The sequence below is a fragment of the Paralichthys olivaceus genome, chromosome 17 (assembly GCF_024713975.1).
Source record: "Paralichthys olivaceus isolate ysfri-2021 chromosome 17, ASM2471397v2, whole genome shotgun sequence".
NCBI classification, from domain to species: Eukaryota; Metazoa; Chordata; class Actinopteri; order Pleuronectiformes; family Paralichthyidae; genus Paralichthys; species Paralichthys olivaceus.
Genome location: NC_091109.1, coordinates 7,089,163 through 7,113,559, shown reverse-complemented (window position 1 = coordinate 7,113,559; position 24,397 = coordinate 7,089,163). Strand labels below are relative to the sequence as shown.

Sequence of the window (24,397 nt, the reverse complement as noted above, 5' to 3'; positions counted from 1 at the left end):
CAGTGATATCACCACCAACCTCCACCACCCAATTCAGAAGTCAACAGTAAAACATGTTTCTGCATAGTTACAGAGAAATGCCTCCAAACTTGTCTGGAGGACTTGCAGCAAGACTGTGGGCCCTATATCTTACACCCAGTGCAAAGCAACACCAAGCATGACCAAGCATGACCAAAGTGTTTTTGCTACTTTCACACTTACGCATTTGTCATTTTCCCATTCAGCGCTCACGCTGTTTTAAAAAAGACCCATCTGAGTGCACATAGACATGTTGGTCTTAATATGCAGTGTGGTCATGTGCATTGTTTGTGCACTGCACTCTGGGGCAGAAGTATTTCTCTGTTATTGCGAGGGTGTATCATCAAAACAGTAATGTGAGTCCCCATAGCTCATGCGCACACGCACACACACGCACACACACACACACACACACACACGGTCTGTTTCCAGTGCAGAGAAGAAAACTACTCCCCAACCCATCTTAAAATACACACATATGCTTCAATCATTGTAAGTCACATAAGTAAGTCAGTTACACATTATGTAGCCTGTACATACACATACATAGATGTTATGTATTCTGCATACTATACATTTATTATACATCGACACAAGCGACAGCATGGCAATGTGCACAGACGCAAGAACAGTATTTACTGACAGTTACTCAAGGGTATTTCAGTTCTGATCATTAAAGTAACATGCAGTGGGTGAAATGTACAGTACCACAGCTGTCACAGCATCTAACGACTATGAGAGGGAAGAGAGCAGGAGTGTGAGGGAGACAGAGACAAGATTTGGTTAATTAATGTCTCCTCATGTTATGGATCCTACTCAACTGTCAAGTACTGCTTTCCAGTTCCCATGTCCCCATCCCTGATTGCTGATTTAAGTGAACGTCTACGCCTCGACTCATCTGTATACAAACTGCCTGTAGAAGTTTCTGAGTTGATCTTCTGCCGTGACCTTCAGGATTTGACTGTGCTGCAGTGGGGAAGCCTCAGGGCCTTCTAGTCCTTTAGAGAAGGCCAAGCATTTTAAATGTTATATTTAATTTCTTTCGTAAAATAATAATAATTACTCTCATCTAATTCTAATTTTGTAATAATTCTCCTTTAATTCTAGCCTCCATTTTGATCAAATTGGCTTCCGAAATAAAATGATTACTGCCCTAAAACGAATATTTTCTTACTCATTGGTTAGTGTAGGAAATGGCAGGTGAATATAATATCATAATATCTCAAACACAGCATGTTTTCTGGTATATATGTATTCTATGGAGATTTTCACCACTACACTTCTACCACTACTGCAGTACAAGGGAGGTGAATGGAATTTTGCTTGCAAAGTTGTGTCTATACTTTGTGCTTCCAATGAAAAATTCTAAAATGGAAATATTGTCATTCACAATTTTGACTATTTAAATACGTTTGCCAGAGAATATTTATTTATAATATGTGTTTTTGAACTTTGTAGAATTTAATATATGTAATTAAAATCAACAAGACACCCTCTCACTAAAGACCCAAGCTCAGCTCTGTCAACATGTGTACAAAGTCTGATCTAACTTCACAACAGTTTTAATCCTTGATATACGAACATAAGAAAGAGAACACGTGATATAATTAATTTGTGCCAAGGGTATTTCATCTCACCCTACAAACTCCCCTGGAGTAAAATAATGAAAGAAAAAAAAACTCTGCTCAATAAGTGTGTACTCATAGCAAATTTATGCTCTGGATCAAAACAACATGAATCATTGCAGAATTTATTCTTTAAAGCAAAAGTTTAAACAAGCTCGGGATGGAAGCAGAAAGCCTCCTCTGGGCCGGCAAGGCTGTAATGGCTGACAGCCCAAAACTCTTTCTTTATAAGATCATAAATTTTTCATCACAGAAACACTTTGAACCCAAGTGTGGGGGATCATTTCACTGGACTTCTTAAGAGTCTTAGTGTCACTCGAGAATGGCACAGTGCTGACTTTGGCTTCCCTGAACGAGCAAAAATTCAAACAGTAAAAAATGAATTCACAAATCAATGAATACATATATCTCACCAGCATCCATACATGCAGTGGTCACACAAAAAAAACAACTAATAATCCAAATTTTGTTTCATATTCTGGTCTTTCCTCACGACCCCAGAGGGAAATCATTACTTCCAGCCTTCTAAATATGCATGTGATTAATTATGCATCTTGTTATCACAAGCTAATCTGCATAGGACTCTCATGTATAAAGTCCCTTTCATTACCATGCAGAAGGCCATCTCACAGGTGTGCTGAGTAAATATACCACACACTGCAAGATGATGAAAAAGAACGCACACACACACAAAAAAAACAAGTTAATAAACCGGAGTTGAGACGCACTCACTGTGTTCGAACAAGCACGGACACACAAGTGTGCTTGCTCAAGTGTATAGACTCCTCACGCACTTACAAACACTACACGTGGACACCCACCAAGAGACAGACACATTATCTAACCCCACTGACATAAGGTCCAGGTTTCCCCTCATACGGGCGAGTTTGGTCTGTGCCAACTCATTAAGAACACAGCTGGCCATAAGGCGGAGTGGGGTAAGACCACAGGGGTCCTCAGATGGGTGTCTGATTGGATTTTCAATGTTCAACAATATAAAAGGCTCATTGTGGCATGTATGTGTCTCCAATAGATGAAATTAAAAAATGCGGCCTCACTTGACTGAAGCAAATTGAGCATGTGTACAGTGCAGTATAAATTCAGTGAAGGCTGTAGATGCAAATTTAAGTTTGTATTACTGGCAGCTAACTGTGTGTGTGTGTGTGTGTGTGTGTGTGTAGGGAGCAGCAACATCTAGACTTTCTTCTCCTTCACTGTTTATCACTTGTCTTTACAGAATGCACTGCTTTGGCTTCACTTTTGGGGAGGAGTCATGTCGTCCATCTATGTTATTTTACCTTCTTTATATTAACAAAAAGTTCTTTACCATGTTTCCAAGACCAAAAATTAACCTTCATACTTAATTTGTATATGTTACTTCAACATAAGCAAAGGACAAAACAAGACTGTAGATTCTGATGATTCTAGATGTTTTGCTGTGGCATTATTCAAATGCTTGAGCTAAAAAACGGGGACTCACTCAGGTTCCATTTGAGTCCAGTGGTGATTGTTTGGCATGGTCCTCCCACTGGGATGAGGCTGCACCAGTCCCCCTCCAGACCTGTGTTCATCCCAAGTCTGTGGCTGCCCTGTTGACACAACAAGAATGCAAACAAATAGTGAGTATTCGTCTGCAGGAGTGTGCATGACACAGTCAATGACAGGAAGAAACAATGAGGTGGGAAAATAGTTTAAAGAGAATATAAAACTCTTTTTTCAGCCCCAGATGAGAAACCTAGCTCCTCCACCCAGGGAACAAAGCTCATTAAAATATATTATTGCTCTTGTCAAAGTTGCAACCCACTTCCACTTCCAACCCACACTTAAAAAGAATACCTTGCCATTTTGAATTATATTCGTTTTGCCCTGTCTGTAGGGAGTCAAAACATTTTTGTACTGACACCCCAAAACCATCCAAGCAATCTTTTCACCAGAAAAGCTGGTTGCACTGTTATGAAATTAATAGCTCACTTCAAATAAATGAGAAGTGCAACTATAGCACATTTTATTAAAGAACATTATCTGATAGTTATGGGAAGGAAGGTTGACAAGTGCCCCAAATATTTCAGTGGTGTCTGGGGGACAGATGTAGGGACATTTTTTTTTTATAAAGTGCTGTACAAAGAAAATAAACATGAACAAAATTTGAAAATGTCACGGTTTTCCTTTGAATAACTACTCACGAGGTAGTGTCAGACTCTTGAATAATGAACGGCTCTGAATGTGCAGCTTATAATAAAGCCTGATGCTGGGTCAGAACAAAAAGTGAACAAAAAACAAGGATAAAGAAGAAACAACTCGATCTTGTCAGATACATGTTTCTGGGAAGAGGAGAGAGTCGGTGGCCAGAAATGCCTCAAATGTGATAATTATGCTTTCGCACTTGTCAAAGGAGTCTTACACAATCATACAGACAAAGACCAACACTGCATAGACAGATGGCGTCATTAAGAGTTTGAAATCTTGAAGGGGTGACACATTTAAAGCAGAGCTGCCTTTACTCAGCTTCCTGGCGCTGCGGGGCCAGAGGGAAGGAATGATGGAATACGACTCTTTGGAGCTTTCAGCATTCGGGAAACATCCCCAAGGTTGTTTTGTTTTTATATATAAACACAGTCTCTTTGTGTTATTGTGTGAGTCTGTGTGTATAAAGAAGAGTGAAAACAAATGTGCAAATGAATGAACACATTTTGCAGATCAGGAGGAGGCGCTGCTGGGAGACTTGACAATGCATGTTTTGCAAGTTAACTGCAATAGTTACTTTTTAAATGAAAAGAAAGACGAAAACTGAAGCTCAAAGGGAAAAAGTTTTAATTTCTAAAAGATGCTCGGTGATGGTATAAATCTAAAGCAGTGCATGAGATAAGATAAAACTTTATTAGTCCCACTATGGGGAAAGTTGCCCGGCTACAGCAGCAAAGGGGATAGTAAAAATAAGAAATATCAGTAAAAAAGTTATAAATAAGTAAACATGCACAGAACGAAATATAAAACATAGAAATAATGTTTGCAATGTAAACAGAATATATACAGTGTAAAAATTATATACATTTTGATGTCTTTAAGCTAATAAGGTATGAGATGGAGAAAGCTATAATTTTCAATATATATTTTTAAAAATGTTTTGTTTTTAACTTGATGAATATTTCTATTGTGACAAGTCTACTATTTATTACTGTATTTATGACTTTTTCACAAACAACAAGACCGATAATAAGCTGCTTAAAAAGACACATCCATGTTATTGATGCCACCAATGAACTGGGAATCAGAAACAAAACAACAAAATGCTCAAATCAGCATGTTAACATGCTCACAATGACAACGCTGATATTAAAGCAGGTCTAATATTTGATGCTCGTGTTCAATATTAATTATTTAATAACACAATTATTACATGCGACTGTCATTAATTTTCTGATAATATTACATTAGCAGACAATTTGAATCAAACCATCTCCTAAAGGTAATCATCATCAATGTTCCTGTGTGTGCTGAGATATGTTTAAGTAGGTCATTGAGTTTTTCGTGGGTTCTATTTTACATATGATTTTTTCCTGACTGTAGGACACAAGACATTTATTTCAAGAAAATACGTAACTACATTTGAGTCCAAAAAAAACAAAGATCGTAACTTTCTTTTTGTTGTACTGCATTTATTACTTCACATTATTCATTGCAGTACCGACCAATTTTATACTTGAATGTCCCCTTATTGCTAACTAGCTCCAGTGCAGCAGGAGTTGGATTGAGGGGATGTACCTCAGGTATCACACTTTATCATTTAAATCAGCTCTTAAGTTTCACTTCTCAAAAGGGCATCAGGTAAACAAACCTGTAGACTTGACTGGACATCTGTGTTTGTGCTTTTAGAGTGTTTTATAGCCTGGATTGGGCTGACACAGCGCTGTGTATTGTTTGTCCCACGCTACAGCTTTTCTTAGCTGTCCTCAGGGGCTGGGGTGCAAGTTCTGCTTGGCCCTTCGACTGAGTCTCAACGGAGCAGAGAGGAAGAGAAAAACGAACTAAACAGACAAATTCAGAGCAAGTTTTGTCTTTTTCTTTTAATCAGACCCAAATTGAGTAAATTTAGCATCACTTTGGGACCTAGGCAGAACAAGACATGTAGGACTTTGAATAAACAAGCCTGCAGTCCTCTTCAGTGTCCTGATTCAATGAAAAGCATGATGATTATTCAATGGCCTGAGAAAGTTATAGAAAGAACAATACTTCTACATATGTTCCAAAGATAGTACATAAACACTCTGATGCCTCATATATGGGAAACAAAAGCTACAACTCTTGATAAATCAAGGAACAAAGAAGTATGTCTTTGTAAAATGCAGAGGTATAATAACACATTGCATTAATAAGCAGAAATTCAAGTCTACATAAGATACATTTTCAGGTGACATAATTCGGAAAATGAACATGATATAGTTCTCATCTTAATTGGTTTGTTGTGTGGGAAGGTTTTTGTATAGAACATGAAAACCTATGTATTGATTGTATCACCAAATCCCGAAGCTGAGCACGTAACAAAGCCGTGATTGCATGGAATGTGGGTGGTGAGGATATTTGGCAAAAGTTGTAAACACCTCAATTACAGATGTTAAGTTGAACGAGTAGCACGCGGCCTTGCGAAGGTTGCCTTCACCTTCATGTACAGGCGTCTGCGTTCATCAGTTGCCGGCGAATTGGAGCCGCGTTGACAAACGAGCTTAATTTACCGTCACTGAAGTAAGATTAATTGGAGGTGTTGAGGTATGAAGCAGCAAATGACAACACGCCTCTGGAATAATGACAAGACGTGGGGAGGGAGTGCACGAGGAAGAAGTTTACATACTTAAATGTATTACGAGGTGCCATCAGGACGTGAGACAGGTGGCTGTTCGTCCCGACAAATCTCACAACATGAGGGGAAAAAAAGGGGAGGTTAAAAGAAGAGCAGTGTATTTCCCAAAAGGAGGCTGCTCGGCCCACTTGTAAATTCAATCAACTGAGGAGCATGAGAAAGTGGCTGGCATCGAGGAAAAACAATTTGGGAGCAAAAGAGACTCTCTCTCTCTCATGCATAACAGCAAATTGGGGCACCATAAGAGCAGGAGTGTGTGTGTGTGTGTGTGTGTGTGTGTGTGTGTGTGTGTTTGAAGTGATTACTTAACAAAGAAACAGTGTTCAACACTTCAATCAAGGTGGAAGCAGAACAAGGAAAAGAACATTTTTGAGACAGAACAGAAAATGAAGGGAAGGACCGGGAGAGGAGTGATAGAAGTGGTGGGAGATGTTAGAGAAGGGGGAGCAGCGTGCTAATGTAGCATGGTGAAAATACACTGTGGGTCTGCCTGTGTGTGTAGTTTTCACATGCAAGTCGTTACACAAACATATGTCCACTTTTAAATTCAGGTAAAGAGAAATACTGGGAATAATAAGCAACAACCAGTCTATTCAAAATGAGATGTCTTTTAATCATTTGTTGTGTTTTATAATACCAGTAAAAATAGATAACTGGCTTCATCGCTCAAAGGAAAGAAAATCTAATGGAAACAAGAGCATAATTCTGCCAAGGCTAACCTGTCCCCTTGTGAAACAGCATTTAAACTCACTATCCAGATTTTTATTTCGGTCTGCACCAAATTGCACATTCAGTCCTCTAAAAATGCCAGATTTTTCTCTTCAACATTCAGGAATTATGGTAAAGAATGTGAAAAACTAAAATCCTGGATTCCAGCCTAAATTTTATAGGTTCATTCTGACTGTATATGTATGTGGTAATCTGTACAGTACAGTAGTTTTTGTGTAACTCTGGTAGACAGACAGAGACGAACAAACTCAGGTGAAAACATACAGTAACCTCCTTGGTGAAGGTAAAAAGTAGAAAGAATAAAAACATTGCACGGTAGGGAACTCAGAATTGAAGGCTATGTGCTCTCACTAGCCCTGTGTGTTTATGATACACTCACTGGTCGGAGTAGATATGCCAGGCTCGTCCCCTGTATGATCAACACAGGCAGCTGTGTCATGGACAGAGCGTGGTGGAGTGTCTCAACAGATGCCATGGTCTGGTCAAATCTGCCTGCCAGACCTCCCAGAGTCACTATGGCATCCACCTGGAAAGACAAGCAGAGTTTAATAAGTAACAGAAAGAAATGTCACGGTTTGATGTAGTGGGTTTGTTTTTCTGGCAGCATTCTGCTGAAGTGACAGGGGAGACACTTTTTCCAGCTTGTGGAAAAAGTGATTTAGCTCTCTGCAGGAAATAAAATGACAAATAAAACAATGCCGATTTGATCCATTTAACAAGTATCTGTGTTAATTTGTGTAACCGAAACCTCTACGTGGTCCACTGCTGCCCATAAACCACACCAGTGAGCCACACTATATAAGTGGTTGGCTTGTTCCTTTGTTACAGAACCATGAACACAGGCACCGTGGTTTATTACCAGTCAATCCCACATATCGTTAACCTTACTGGTGCCTTTAATATTCAGAAGAAAAACATTCATCCGTAGCTGAAACTCTACAGTGCTCGAGTTAAAAGTGTATATTGGTACCATTGGCTTTCCATCTTCAACTGAAAGTAATTTAGTTCAGTGCCACAAACAGGCTGAGGAATTATCAAGAGATGGACAAATGCTTTATTAGCCTTGGTCTTATTGTTGAAAGTACAATATGCAACACCACCAACCATTTATGAGGAAACAATAACAAAACAAGCCTTACAACAAATCCCATTGGGACCATTAGGCTTTGAACAAAGAGCTTAAAGAAAGAAACACAATGGAGGACAAGCATACATAATTAGGCTGCTACACTGAGGGCAAACACCAGCCTCTTAAATTAAGAGGTGAACATGTTAACAGCAAATAAGTGGATTGCGAAAGAACCATGTCCTGCAACCTCAGAGCTAAAAAAAGGTTTCTTATGATAAACTTTGAGCCAGCAGTTTACTCAAGTATAATATTTACAGCTCTCAGCAGTTATATCCTTATACAAAGTCCCCGAGCAGTCAGGCACCACTGCTGACAGCTTTAAAACCCAGCAGAGTCTAAAGGGCAGAGGCGCTGTCACAGGCTGACAACTGACAGTCAGGGCGGTACGGAAAATCAACTAAATACACACTTGCTTCACTTCAGTGTTTTCATTTGATCCATTCACTGTAAACAAATAAACAGGGTGTCGGAGGTAAAATTATTTTCTATTGCATTTGCTGATGTTCATTATTCTTGATCCGCAGCGTAACACCGGGGGAAAAGCACCAAATTATGTGTATTTTACTTCTCTTATTAAAAATGAAAACTCAAAACTTTTTCCACTGTAGCTACTGATCAGTCACATCATACTGACTACATTCATTTGCTACAATAACAGACGTGCGACTATTTTTTATTCTTGCATATAAGTGGGTATGTATGCATTTTAAACTACAGCATGAGAACTTGTCACTTTTAAAAGCATTTTCGCTTCCACTTCACTACTTGTAGCTTCCTAACATAAAGAGACACATAACAGACTATTTACCAAACTTGATAGTACTGTAACTCACATCCTGCCTCAGGAGATGAAGTTAAAGCAAAACCAAGAGCTGAGTTTGAGGTTATTTCAACATCTGGCTCACACCCCCATATGCAGAGGCATCGCAGACACTGTAAACAACAACGCTTAGTAAACAAACTCCCCTCTGTGAGAGAGAGAGAGAGAGAGAGAGAGAGAGAGAGAGAGAGAGACGTTGCTAAAATGATAAAAATGTGAAACTCACTGCATTTATCTACATAAACAAGTTTCTCAAAAGGTGGGAACCAACATTAATATTTCCTATCTGAACCAGGTCTTACAGGAACAGGGTGGTGTGACTGATTTGGGGGTTTTCACATTTGAAAGTCCGGACCACAGTTTGTGTCTTTGTTACATTGTGATCTTTTTCATTTTGGTTTCACATTGCAATTTTGGTAACGCACTTGAGACGTTTGTATGAAATGCGTATGTCCTCTCATCACTTCCTTGGGCGGCATTGTTGCTGTTGTTTTGATTGTTAAGTTTGTAAATGGGCATGTCTGCCGTCGACGTGTCAGTTCAGCGTGTTAATCGATTTTCTGTTTGAATGGAGAAAATGAATAAGCCTGTTTGTTTTGTTGATTTCGTTGCCACTGTAACATTGTTATGGTTTTACTACCAGCATCACCATCTTCACTCGCAGTACTCCACACTATACGCTTAATTGTTATATATACATATATATACTCGACTTCCTGCCATCAGTTCAAAAGTCTTAACTATCCAATTTCCACTCTGCAAACAAACTATATCCTGGATCGGTCTGATCTTAGTTCTTTGATCACCCTTTGACCTGTTATTGTGGTTTGGACCTGAAAAGTCTGAAGGAACGGATTGAACCAAGAATGGGAGAAAGTCCCTTTATTATTAGCAAATCCAATAATAAGACCTTCTTTCTCAGTACATAAATACTTTGTATACTCTGTAGTCTGCCCAAAGCCCATTCAAATGGGTTAAAAAAGAACTCTGTAATTACTGAAAATGTTCCCTTGCACAGAAACATTTGGAGCCCTACTAATCCAACAGTGCAGCTCTACTAAGTTACATCTATCTACAGCTACAAAGACAATTTAGTAACAGAGTGAAATACTTTTGGTTATGCTGTTTTCATATGTTATTTTTCAAACATGAAATAACAGAAAAATTCAAATTCATCCTTTAATTTGGAGCTGTTATCTACAGTAGACATAGCTCCTTTGTCCATCCATCAAACCAAATGAATCTCTGATGTCTGTCCACACTTCCCCAAAGTGGTGGTTGGGGAGGAGGGGTGTATCGTTCAGATCAAAATCCACATCAAGTCACCAAAACCAGGCAGCTCTAAAAAAAGGAAAAAATGTTGGGAGTAGAAGAAGCAACAACTACAGACAACCGTGTTGTTTCCACTCCCGATGAAACACTAGCTCGATCAATCTTCCGCTTTCCATCAAAACTTCTGTTGAGTCGGCTACACATATTAAAGTCTATATAACTGCCTGAACTTTTATTTGTTCCTTTTTCATGTCTGTTGACTTAAAAAAGAAAAAGCAAGGCAAGGACAATCTCACGACCGAATGAAGGGAATTTAACAAGCTGGCTCAACCCATCTGGCTGTACTGTCTCCTGATTGGATGCACGGGGGAACCAGAGCGAGCAATATTCACTCTGAGATCAACACAAAAACATGACCCTCCTCTGTGGGCATGATGAACAGACAAGCAGAGAAAGAGAGAGGAGAATTAAAACAGTGGCACTTGCTTATGCCTGCAGCAGTGAAGCGAGGAGAGAGGCTAACGAGGACAGAGCAGTGAGACGACAAACAGACCAGAACACAGTCATACCACCAGACAAGTGCATACACACATTTCAACAAGTTACTCAAACATATATAAACATGCAGGGACTGTTTGTGCACAGATACACTTTTGAATTCACATACTGAGACGTAAACATGCAAACATACATGTAATCATAATCATTTAATTAATTTAAACAGGGGAGTGGATAGAAATAATTGAAGGTGGGCAGAAGGGAACACGGCATGGCATGATATTAAATAATAAGGTTAAGTCATGCTTCCAGCCTAATGTCCTACCTACTGCTTTGAAAACACAGGTTCACGTGAATTGCCAAAAACAATGGCAAAAACAAAAGAGGCAATTCCTGAGAAGCCTGCACAGATGAACCAGATTCAGTCTTTAGGAATCTGACCACGTTCGTGCCATGGTGTGTAACAAAGGTGTCAAGTTCACGATGAAATGTCCTGCTGTCCTTGGTGTGATTTTTCGGGGATGAAACAATAAGATTTGACATTCCAGCAAAGGCAGAGGAACTTTGCTCAAGCAACATAGAAAACGACCTGAATTGTGCTGACAGGCTGAACGCCAATCAATAAGCTCTGAGAGCATTCAGATAGAGTTGAACTGTGTCAAATACTATACTGTAATGCATGAGTATGAGTTAGGGAGCGCGCTCTGTTGTACAGTTATAGATACCTGCTGTTTGCTTCATTTGGGGAGGTAAAAAGAATTGACTGCTTAAATCGTGGGTTGGACACAGATCTCCCACTCCAAATGTAATAGTACGTACAGAGGTACAGTCAGTTCAGTTGTCCAGAATTTTTCCTGCATACCTTATTTTTGGAGGGCCATTATATAACAGTACCTGTTATATGGATATATACTCTGTTCTCTTATTTAGTCTTTATACTCAATATTTTATATTAAAAGGGCCCTTGACCAGTGTGATTGACCACAAACAGGACCACTCCAGTCCTAAAAACCCAGCCCCTCTAAAGTGTCCAACGACAAGTTGACATAAATGAACCAAATAGGATGTGTGGACCCATGGATGTTCAATTATCCAAGGACATATGCATTGTTACCTATCTGCATTATTTAGAAGCCCCAATATGAACATATCACCTGTGAAAATGTTTCTTATTAACTTGGAAATTCGTTGTATTAGTGTAAATCTGGATTAAGGCGAATCCTTCAAAATGAAAGAATTGGGAAACTCTATTCAAAGGATTTCTACAGGCTTTTTGCTTCCAAGCATCAATCTCACTTTTATTGAAACCCAGCAAGGAGCCTACAAAGTCTGCTTCCTATCAACCTTTTTCCCTTTTGAATGCAGTTGTTAAAATACCGGCAAACATGCAAGCATGCTGTGCGGATACTGTTTTGGTGAACATTATTTCATAGGATCAGACAAGCATCACAGAGTGTTATCTTTCTTTTTCTAATATACGTCAGCTCCTAAATATTATTTATACCATATTGTCCTTAAACGCTACAGAGGTTGTTATACTCATTGGCTGGAAAAAGCATTCAAAAGGATGGAAAGGGGATCTTTATATGCTTCATTGAAAAGATTTTCTCCTCTTTTTAGCTGCCACTGTCGAATGTGTAAAAATGTTTAGCCCTGACTTATTTATCTGTTTATGTGCTAGCATCTTTCTCTTACCAATATTTTTTTTATTCAGTTGACAGCTTGATTTCATCCTTTATATGGAGGAGCTGCACTCAACACATAAATAAGACTTATATTCAGAGAAGTATGCCAAAGGGGGACCTAGCATAAGACTCTTACTCAGAGAAGTATGCCAAAGGGGGACCTAGCTCCTCCAAATATATGTCTAAAAGATTAATATTGGCTACACCATCCAGACAATAGCTGGTGTGCTGGTGTATGGAGGCTGACTGTTTTTCATTTTAAACTTTTCCTCCAAAGATGATGATAAATGTGAACTCTCCCCAGTCTCCAGTTGACCTAACACACATGTTTTTGCTCATGTCCTAAATTGATATGTTTCTGAAATAATCTTTTATATGATTGGGGTGGAGGTATACCTGGTGTAGGGATAGCTATTTTTATTTATGAAGTGCCCGACTCAGCAGAAAGACTCACATCGAGGTAACTAAACATTATTGCTTTCAGTTCTCTCCAGCCTCCTCCATCCAGCAGGATATTACTTGTTTGGTAGAACCCTGCACGACCTTCATCATCATCCCTGATAGAGGATGAGTGACGAAGATGAGGATGTTACCTTTTTTTAAAGATTTTTTTCTCTAGCCAATTTAATCTATCTATTCATATTTTTTATTTATTGTACAGTTGTTACAACTGTGACTAGTGTTTATTTTTTCTTTTATTATTTTGTTATCTTACATTAGAATTTGCATTGTTAATGGTTGAGGGTTATATGGGAGAGAAGCGAGAGGAAAATGGAGGGACAATCATTTTCTTTAATGTCGTAACTTTATGCTTTTGTACTCCCTAATAAAAAACTTTTATATGACCTATGCATATTCACAAAGTGTTGAATGAAGCAGACGCTGCAAAGAAAAGAGTCATAGTAGGTAAAGAAAAGAGGAAATTAACAGTTACATGCCATGAAAACTGATTGCCAGGCTCCAATCACTTGCAGACACACAGACAGACAAACACCAGTTCGGAGGCAAGGTAAATATTAGCCAGGCTGAGGGAAAAAAAGGCCCATGGAAGGACAGGACAAAAGTATCTTCTCTTAGAGCCCGACACCAGAAAACTGAGTGACAGGTATGGCAAAACATGTGCAAACACGATTACGAGCATGTTTGTGTGTCTGTAAGTGTCTTCTCCATTGTCTTCCCTCAGCTTAGAGCTGTTAAGTGATTGGGGCACTCGGCAGTGATTGGAGCGACACCCAGCATGCCACTTAAAAGTCCTAATAATGCAGAAAATAGAGACGGAAAAAAAGAGAGGGGAAAGTGATAGACAGACAAAACGATTTCCCATGATTTCCCATGACGCTACTCAACTTGACAATGACTATTGTTAAAATGATTGAAATTGAAAAAATACAGTTCCTTTATTACATGATGTACATTCTGGCAATAGAACTAAGTCAATCTCCGGATCAGATCACCGTGTGTCTGTCCCTGCAGCAGCTGACTGGGTTCCAGGCTTTGCTCTGGCTGGCAGCTAATTCTCATTTTAGAGAGATAGCAACAAAATCAAGTATTTCATTTTGATACACAATAACATGTTGAGTTCTACATGTGGGTGTAAATGTGGCTAATGGTATTCTTGTGATATTACACGAATTTCATCAGGAAATGTTGATGCATATTAATGCTCTTTCCTTGCAACACATTGTTTGATATGCAAACACCCACACACATTCACACTTGAGATCTACCCGCAGTGAACCGCAGTCTAACACAATTGACCTATGAGCAGCTCATCCTAAGTAGCAGGACGAAAAGCCTTTAGAGGCAGAGGGAGAGCAGAGCTTTGCTTATTAATTTTATTCAAAGCTAAATGTACTTCTACTTATTTTAATGATGGTAACTTTTTCAAATAATTTTTGCGACACTCATTTGATCAAGAGCAACTGCACTAAAGGATTAGTCAAGGTTTTGGAAAATACAAATGTGCTTTCTTTACAAGAGACAGATGAGAAGACTGATATGACTATCAAATATGTCTGCTGTATATGAGCTGGAGTCAGAACTATTGGCAAGGCCAATTTGTTTCCTTTGTTGTACAGTTGTAAGTTTAAGATGAAAAGATGAATAAGACAAGTATTCATTATTTCATCTTTTATTTCCTGTGATTTACATCTACATGTGTTAAACGACTTACAACATAGCACCTTTCGTTTGAACCCACGCATTTTTCAAGTGAGGAAAAATACTGAAACTTGTGATTGACAGATGTTTGCCCAGATGTTGCCTTTTAGACTGACTGTTTAATCATTCAATTTCCCTGAATAGTTACTCTTTGTTGTAGTTTTTGTGAAGAAAGGATCTGTTGTAGAAAGGATAAAGCCACATAAAGAGCAGCGAGCTCTCTGTGGGAGAAAAGAAGGCCATTTTGAATCTGAGAAAAAGAAGAAATCGATCTGAGCCATTACACAAACATTGGACACAGCCAATACAACCATTTGGAATGTCCAGAAAAAGAAAGAAACTCCTGTGGTACTTAGCGAACAGACATTGAATGGGTCAGTCAAGGACAACAACAGCTGATGACAGAAACATTGTGAGAGCTGTGAAGAAAAAAACCCCAAAACAAAAGTCAGTGACATCACCATCAATCTCTACAAGGGTGAAGGTATCACAATCCCACGCAGACGACTTTGGGAGCATGGCAGTGAAGATGCAAACAACTCAGAAGAGTCAGAATCAGAAGGCCTGAACGGAGTTTGCATTTGAAAGCACCGAAATTAGCCAAAAAAGTTCTGCATGGACAGATCAAACGAAGATTAACCGCATGTGCTCATGAGTCAAATCATACAAGCTCGCAGTGAAGGTGGAGTCATGGATTGGGCTTGCATTTCTACTGCTGGAACAGGTTCCCTAATCGTAATTGATGATGTAACGTAAGATGGCAGCAGCAGAATGAATCCGGAGCTCTACAGAAACACTTCGGCTGCCAGTTTCCAAACAAATCGTGAGGAATTTCCTCGCGTAGCAAGACGCTGACCCAAAGACACACTGCTAACATGACAAGGGACTTCATCAAGGGGAGGAAGGTTTAAGGCCAAAGTCAATTCCTGGTCCTTAATCCAGAAAGAAACCCCATGTAACAAACAAGAACTGAAAAAGGCCGCAGTATAGGGTTGGAAAAGTAACGCAAATAAAGAATAGTGATGCCACTGGGTTGCTGACTTGATACAGTATTATATTATATTATATAGAATTATGAAACCAAATATTAAATGTGATCCACATAAACTTACTTTAAAGCTGCAAAAACTGACATTTGACTGAAATGAAAGGGCCTGTATGTATTCTCAAATTTCTGGAAAGTTGGCCAATGAGGGAATACAGCAGGAAAATGTCAAGAAAATGAAGTGACTGGGCATGTCAATAACAACAGAAATAAGTTAAGCACCTAATCCGCCAACCAGTACCTCTAAAACTCACTAATTAAGACACTAATGTCTTATTGTAAAATGAATCCCAGAAATACTATATTCCTGCACATGACAACCTCATGAAACCACTTTGTTTTTTTGTAAGGATCAAACCAAACCTTAATAAGTTGTTACCTTTGGATAGTGCCAGGATGGATGTTTTCCACTAAGCTCTCATATTATCTGTCTCCTCATGTAACTCTTGGCAAGAGATAAGTGAATAAGCGTATTTCCCAAAGAAATGTCAAACTATTCCTTTAGCAATAAAAATGCCAGACCTAATTTAAAATCATGCGGACATGAAGCCGTCAGTGTGTGTCTGGTGTGCAGAAGGTGTTTACTTGTATCCGTCTTGTCTGAATCTCCTCCAGCATGATTGCCAGACACTTGGTGAAGTCTGTTAGATCCTGGTCGACTGTTTCTATCAGCTTGCTCCCCTACGCACATGAAGGAGGGAATGACACAAAGTTAGCAAAACACAATCAGATGGATGTACATATAAACAGATATCAACAAAAAAAAACTGAGATAAGGGATAGAGGGATAACAGAGTACAGAAAAACTGAGAGAGGAAGAGAGAGAGAGAGATGGGGAGAGGTATAAATCAGTGTTTTAGTGTTGTCTGGCTGTCTGCGGGCTGTGTTGCTGAATAATGTAGAGGTTCCAGTCAGTGGCCCTAAACTACAGCATCCAGGTAAACAACCAAGCTCTGGCTTTCTCTCCTCTGTCTCTTTCTTTCTCTGAACACTGTCACTTTCCTTCTAAAAAACACCAGCTTCCCTATTTCACGAGGCACAGGCACACACACACACACACACCCACACACACACACACCGAGTACAATCAGTTCACAGAAACTTGTTCTCCGTGCTCTGTTTAATCCCATCCATCCTCCCGTGCCTCCCCTCCTCTTCCCCTCATCCCCACATCTCTGCCACCCCTTGTCTCTCTCCCTCCCTTGCGGATGCTTTTTCTGATCTCTTCCTTCCACTTATGCAGAATTATTCACCGTTTCTAACAAATCTCTAAAGGAACGCCTCAAACTTTCACATTGTTCTGCTCCTAAAGCATTACCATAACAGCCTGTTCTTTCTCACGGTAAAAGGCATAGCTCTTTTTTTTTTTAAGCAACCTGTGTGATGTTTGTGAAAAGGGGCTGATATTACAGGTAGCTACAGAGAGAGGAGACTGTCACAGCTGAAGGCAACTCATATCTGTGAGTGCAAATGTGTGTGTGTGTGTGTGGTTTTGAGTGTGCATGGTTAAGCACCGGATATGCATTTTAAACTGTAAACAGTGTATATCAATGGGCGTCTGATCACAGTAAGATAGGATAAATATCAGACACTACATTGTCTTTCCTCTTAGTGTGTGTGTGTGAGTGCGTGTGTATGCGACATCTTATCCTGTATTTATTATTTATTGAAACAAGCTTCACCTCTCTTCAAGTGGTCTGGTTTGACATTTTGCTCATTATAAACAATGGGAAGTCCACTTGATAGAAGGACTTTCATTTTATTTTCATGACCTTAGAGAATTTACTTGTGAACAATTCTACTGCAAAGCTATAGGGACACAAGGAGCCAAGACTATGACGTCATCAGAAGCCTCAGGCAGCAGCACTGGCGTCTACCTGGAGTGTGTTCATCTACAATTTCATAAAAATACAGTACAGTATATTATGTTAATTGCATTTAAAATAAGCACATACAAGTAATTTTTCTTAAAAATACAAACTCCTGTGAGTTCTGTTCACTTTACTTCACAGTGTAATATCCCCATGTAATGTTACTGACTAATCTCCACATCCTGCATCTATCTGCAGGACATTCAAAGATATTTTGTAGACAATATTTACACTTTACACTTTGCATTCAGCTTGAGTCTGTCTTATGATTCTGTTAATACCATTCTTTTATTTTATCCGTCTTTGTAACTTATCCTTTAAGCCTTTACTGTCTTTTTTTAACTTATCTTCTTTGCCTTTTACAGTGTTTTTATTTTCTACACATTTGATTTCTAACATTCTACATTTTATCTTTCATCCATGCTTGTTTTACTTTCCTTTGCACTCTGGCTCCACTCATGCTGTTTTTAATGTGGTATAGAAATATATATGACTTTTTACAATGTATTTGTTTTGTGTATTAAATTTGGAAGTTTCAATTTAGTTTCCTGATTGGAATCAAAATCAAAAGAAACTAACACAGATATTCCATCATCTTTTCACCAAGCGACCACATATAGGTGTCCCAAAACCCAGGTTGATCGTACAAAATAGTATAAAGTTCTTATGTCCAAACTTTGAAAGCACATTTGTCTTAAGTCCTACTGCTTTTGTTTGTGTGTGAGTACATACAGTATGAGTGATTACATGTCTGTGAGCACCTTGAGGTCTGAGAGTGAGAGTGTGAAAGTTGTGTCTCCACTCACCTTGTCCGCATAGAAAGCTTTGACCTTGGCAGTAATGGAATCAAAATCCCCACTGATATAGTCAGGGAGAAAGCTGTATGTAAGGATAGACAGAGAGGGTGAGTGGCCGAGGGAGAGGGTTAAGATAGCAAGAAAGACAGAGAGAGACAGAGCGTGAGGCAGAGATGGAAGAGAGGGGGAGAGAGAGGACATCGGACATATATCAGCTCTTTGATCTGTGCAACAAGGGAGGGGTGTGACGCCGCCGGGGGTAGAAGAAGAGACATGGAGACTGACAGGGTGATTCTCTGGGCATGGAGCCTGGCCCTGGCCCTGAATCCCCCGATCTCTTGCTCGCTCTCTTGCTATCCCGTTCGCTCGCTCAATAGCTCACTCTCTCTCTCTCAAATGTTAACACATGAAATTAATAGGACTAAAACTGAAAATTAAACTGCGCAGGAGATTGTGGATTATGTGTATATGCAGGCTTTGCATTCTTTTTTCTCTGTGTATTTTATTTAATCATATACAACTGTGTTTTGGGACAACCTACATTCTCATAGTTTTGGAATAATGAACGTCTGTTGAAGAGTGAAAACAGTGAAACAGCCAAAAATGTACCAGCCACCACCGAGTGGAACGTTCCTGTCAGAGGACGACAGACAGCTCTCTGTTTATTCCATTTGTGCGTGTGTTTATGTGTAAGGAGCGGGGCCACTCAGGGATGCGGTTGCTGCTATCTAGAGGCATTAACAGGTCTGACATTACGATTTCATGGTTGGTTGGGTCGTGTGTTTGTGTGTGTTTGTCTGTGTGTGCGCGCACCACAAAAAGAGGCGAGAGTGGCGTTCCGGTCGGTTGAGGAAAGAGATACAGAGGGATTATATCCTCCCTCCTTCCTCAGTGTTGCCATTTAAACCATTGTGATACAGCAAGACAAACAGAACGGGAATCATGTGCAATCTGTTGCCACATACACAAAGCAAACATGGTTGCTTAGTTCATTGTGTCTGCCAGAAAGACTATCACAAATCTTTGTGGACTTTAATCAAAGTATATTGGTTGATTTTCAGGTATTTTAAAATATCAGACTGACGGTGGTTGTGACTGAGTGAAAAAAATTCCAAAAGCCAGATTTTCACAGTAACCACACCATATGTAAGGACTATGAACAACTTCATAGAGCAAATTCAAAGATAGCTTAGCTGGAGGTGGATGCTTGGATGCTCTAAGAGTCTCTTCTGTCCAGTTTTTGATAGTTGCATCCGAGCAGATTGAACAGATTGCCTATTTTAATGCAAAAACGCAGGATGTACTGTTGTGTGTGATCCCTCCACTTGTCCCTGGCCTTCCCCTTGCTAAAAAATTAATCATCTTGGGCCAGAGTGATGATCCTCATTGGCAGGGGTTCTTTCTGTGGATGTTACGGTCCACCCAGCTGCTGCTCCTACAAATCCAACTTGCCCTGATTTCGAGCCCCCTCAGAAGATCAGTCTCTTCTGACACTGCAGGTTTCCCTCCACCAGTGCATTGTAAAGCAAAACAAATAACCCTCACTTGTCTGGAGACCCCCAGATCTCATCATAGGCTCCTGAAAGAGCAGTTGCCAGCACCTTGATAAAATGCGTTGCTCTGCTGCAATTAAGCCCTTTATACGGGATTACTTCTTCACCTCAAAAGACTCAGGCTTTCTGTTCCTGACCGAGACTTGGCAGAGCAGTATGGGATAGCTGTGGTTGTCAGGAAATGCTTTTCACAAGGTAAGAAACAGAGTTTTCTTAGTTTTTTACTACAGATGATCACTTTTACTTTAGTTTAATTTCATTAGTTCCAGTTGAATGGTTGTTATGATTATATATTTTACTATCACATAGATGATGCTTCATGTAACTTTGCTGTTGACTTTCTAAATTAAGAAAAATCTGGAGTCTTTTAAATTTACTCAATACGTGTCTGGTCCTTCACACATAAAGGGCCATTTCCTGGACCTAAATATTTGTTCAATTTGCTCTGAGGAGATACATGCTACTGATTATGAACATGTTCTATACAATGTAACTCCACAACAAACCTCTGCAGCTCTTGCATCTTAAATTGCTTCTTAGAGAAGAAGTTTGCAGCTTTTGACCCAAGCTGTCTTCTTGAAATGATGTTAGTCTGGTCCACTCCTCCACATTGCTTAACAATTTCAGACAAAGTGGTCCCCACCAGAATTAGACTTCCTCCCTCTGTCCATTCATCTACCTGGTTAAATCATACTGTGTTCAAAGCATAAGTTTCAGGGTGCAGAAATCAATCAAACTGAGTTTAACAACAAGGTTAAAGTTGGAACGGCTTCCAACTTTGCCAACCTGCATTCATCCAGTCTTGGCAATCGTATTGTCCCGTTTGGCCTCATTAGGGTTTTCACTACTGTACCAGCAGATGAGCCTGTATTTAAATAAGTATTGCACCAACTTTTCTGTTTATCCAAATGCATAATTTACATTTGACAGTTTTTTGGCAGCTCCCTGAAAGATTTGATTGATATTAAGGGCAGTACGAAACCTTCTTTCAGGCCTGCAGACATTTCACCTACTTCCTTGCTTCAAAATATAGGTGGGTCTATTATTCACGCCTGGTTTTTGTCATAAATAGCTCCCTGCAATCTTGTGTCCCAGCTTATTTTAAACATGCAGTTGTTCAGCCGCCTCACTTTTTCCTGCCTTTTATCTCACAAGTTATAGAAGAAGTTGTTGACAGTTTACTACCATTTTGACTCTGAACAGCATATTAGAAAATTCTAATGCTTCCATGCAAAGCATTCCACTGAAACAGCACTTCTCAAAGTCTCTAATGGCATAATGATGTCTTCTGATGTGGGTCTGCTTTGGGGCTGCTGGATCTTACTGGAGCTTTTGATACTGTAGATCACAGCATCCTGATTTAGAGGCTAAGGCAGTGGGTTGCTGTCTTTGATTGCACTGGAATGGTCCTTGTGTTATCTCTCTGACTGGAGCTTTACTATGTCAATAGGTCCCTATATGTCTGCTGTCCCTGTCTGTGGTATGCCCCCAGAGTTCTATCTTGGACCCTTTACAATTTGTTCTGTATGCTTCCCTTAAGTCATATTAATCTAAAGGCATTCCTTACCACTTACCAAAAGTCTGATGATTGTCTGACTTCCTTGAATGACTGGATGACTTATATATTTTAAAGCTAAATGCAGATAAACAATTATACTATATTATATTATATCTTATCATTAAAACAATGTTTTATTGTTATGCATGAAGAGCATGCACAGCCCTATACCTGAGCTAGTAAAAAATATTCTGCAAATATGCAGGTACACATGTACACTTTTCCCCTTCTTATAATACAGGACACCACTATTGCATCTCCATTCAGAAATAGCCTTCATGTGACAGATGGGATGAGATGCGACACTGGGGCTCATCCAAGCTATCCACACACGCTCGCACCCTTTCTGACCCGTGTGCATGACTCCACCGGATGAGAGTAATTGACCAGGCGAGAGATTCTAAATTCTGTATTTGTGTCTTTGTGCGTGAGCGTAAATGCTGTTTCTGTCTGTGTGTTGTGTGTCTGACAGTCTTCACTTCCACATTAATATTAACTGACACTTTAATTTGGATGGGAAATGGAGCATTTTACCACCAGTTTGTCTGCGTATCATGTGGCAGGGATGGCTGTGTGACCTTTGCCTGTGTTTGTGTGTGTGTATTTGTTAGTGTATCAACCTCCCTGTCTCCCTCTCTCTACATCCTCTCTGTCAGCTTTTTTCTCCTCTCCTGCAAACCCACACTTCTCCTTCCTATGTTGTTTTTCCTTTACACCTTATTTAAATCTCATCTACCTTCTGCCCAGCAATATTTTGTTTCCTATGTAATCAAGCCAACTTCCCTTCATCTAAAAAATCTCCTCCCCTATATATTGTTATACCATCTCCATCGCATTTACCCTTCAAAAGAAGAAAGGAAACATCCCTCCATAAGACCACTCATTACAACAAACAGTTGTTTCGTTTATATTCTCTTGCTCTCTCTCATATCTTTCATCATTTCCTGAAATACAACACGACTGCCACTCCTCTCCCCACTTTCTGGAGATGTGGCTCTGATTACTCTTCTCACCCCTCCCACCTCCCAATCAGACAAGGAATGACATCATTAATGACCACAGACTGTATGGACGTGTAATAAATTCACAAGAGAAAAAAAATGAAAGAACACTTTCAAAATCCAACACAAACTACTTCTGTTTTGCATGAGCTGAACCAAACCTTCCAACAAGGTGTATTTGTAGGATTTAGTGGCATCTACCGGTGAGGGCACAGATTGCAATTAACTGAACGCCACCCTTTCAGCACTCCCTTTCCAAACATGTGGACCCACAGTGGAATTTAACTAATCGGTAGTCCTTGTCTTGAGTCATAGTTTGGTTTGTCCTTTCTTGGCTACTGCAGAAATAAGCAAAATTGTGGTTTCTGTGAAAGAGGCCCAGCTCCTTATTGAGATAAGAAGACATCATTCTAAACTAAAACACAACAATTCTTAGTTGCAGGAAAATATAAACAAAATAAATAAGTTATGAGATTTCTGTATTTCATATCTGTCAATAGATCCCCCTGAATCCTACAGTATTACCTTTCAAGTACAGAGGGTATACAGATTATATTTTGGTTAATATGGATTATTGGTCAAGCCACAAATGAAAGCAGGTCCAATTGTCTTCTATTTATTTTTAAGTAATGTGAGTCATTAGTTTTTGTGCAGATTGTGTGTTTGGTTTCATAATTGTGGGTATAAAAACAACCAATCCGTGCAGACAGCATCTTAATATACCCACTGCAACAAAGATTGTAATCAGCAAAACCTCAAGGGACAAGTGTGATCTTGCAAACATCCAGATGAACATGTGTCTTCAGCATGCTCAAGCGCATTTGTATTGAAACTATTGAAAAGAAAGCACATGGTTGAACATGTATGATTGTGAAAACATGTGAGTGCCTGTAGAGCCTCTGTTTATTTGCGTGTTTAACCAGTGTCTAATCCCAAAAGTAATCAGCTAGATGCCTGTAGGCACTCTGGGTAATAACCAGACAGAGTCATAAATCCACTGCACATCTCTTATCCACAAACCACACACATACACTAAGTTTATTAACTCTCAGCAGTGCACCGAGGGCTACTTGGTGTACTAAACAGAGAGAGTGAGAGGGATGGAAAGAGATAATTGTAATTTTTAATGAGCCTAAATGGTTACAACTCCAATACAATTTACTTAACAAAAACTCATGATAGCATGTGTAAAAACAAAAGTGTAAAGCCCTCACATTAAAAAGAAAAGGCCCAGTTCCCTGTGCTCATCAACTCAACTCAGCATGTCAATTTCAAAACCAGCGCAATAAACACAGACGGGATTTTTCAAATCAGTCTATAATAGACAAACTCCACCTGGAGTGCAGCAGCATAGCAAGTGTGAGACAGAAAGTATCTTGGCTGATGAAAACAAAAGTGGCTATGAGCTACTTGACAAAAGATAGTACAGTGAGGGGCAATAAAAGTAAATCAGTTATACTGGCTAATTGTCACAGAATCTGCCAATAAAGATGCTACACATTAATCATCAATTTAAAAAAAGGACTGTTATAAAACAACAAAGCAAATTGCTTTGATTCATGTTGAGTGTGTTGTGAAGAAAAGCACATTTCAGCACTGAAAGCAGTAAGAAGGAAGGAGCCGTTAGTTACCAGTCATCAACTGAGTCTCATAAACCCCCTGCCTGGTTTAATTTGCAGAGTAATCCTCTTAATTGCTCGCCTGTGATCCTGTTTTTAAGTCATACATCTCTTGATATACCAAGCAGTTAAGCAGCTGTGTGAATTTGATCTTATTTGTGT

At 39.4% G+C, this 24,397-nt stretch overlaps 1 protein-coding gene across 1 annotated transcript in view; it reads right to left on the bottom strand.

Moving 5' to 3' along the window:
- The window catches only part of tpk1 (thiamin pyrophosphokinase 1), a 64,077-nt gene that overhangs the window by 17,130 nt on the left and 22,550 nt on the right, over window positions 1–24,397 (bottom strand). Inside the window, exons 5-8 of the mRNA XM_020087436.2 lie at window positions 18,514–18,586; window positions 16,422–16,517; window positions 7,607–7,753; window positions 3,124–3,232 (exon numbers count right to left, since the gene is read on the bottom strand). Of these exons, the coding sequence (XP_019942995.1) occupies window positions 3,124–3,232; window positions 7,607–7,753; window positions 16,422–16,517; window positions 18,514–18,586 (425 nt within the window). The remainder of the gene's footprint in view (window positions 1–3,123; window positions 3,233–7,606; window positions 7,754–16,421; window positions 16,518–18,513; window positions 18,587–24,397) is intronic.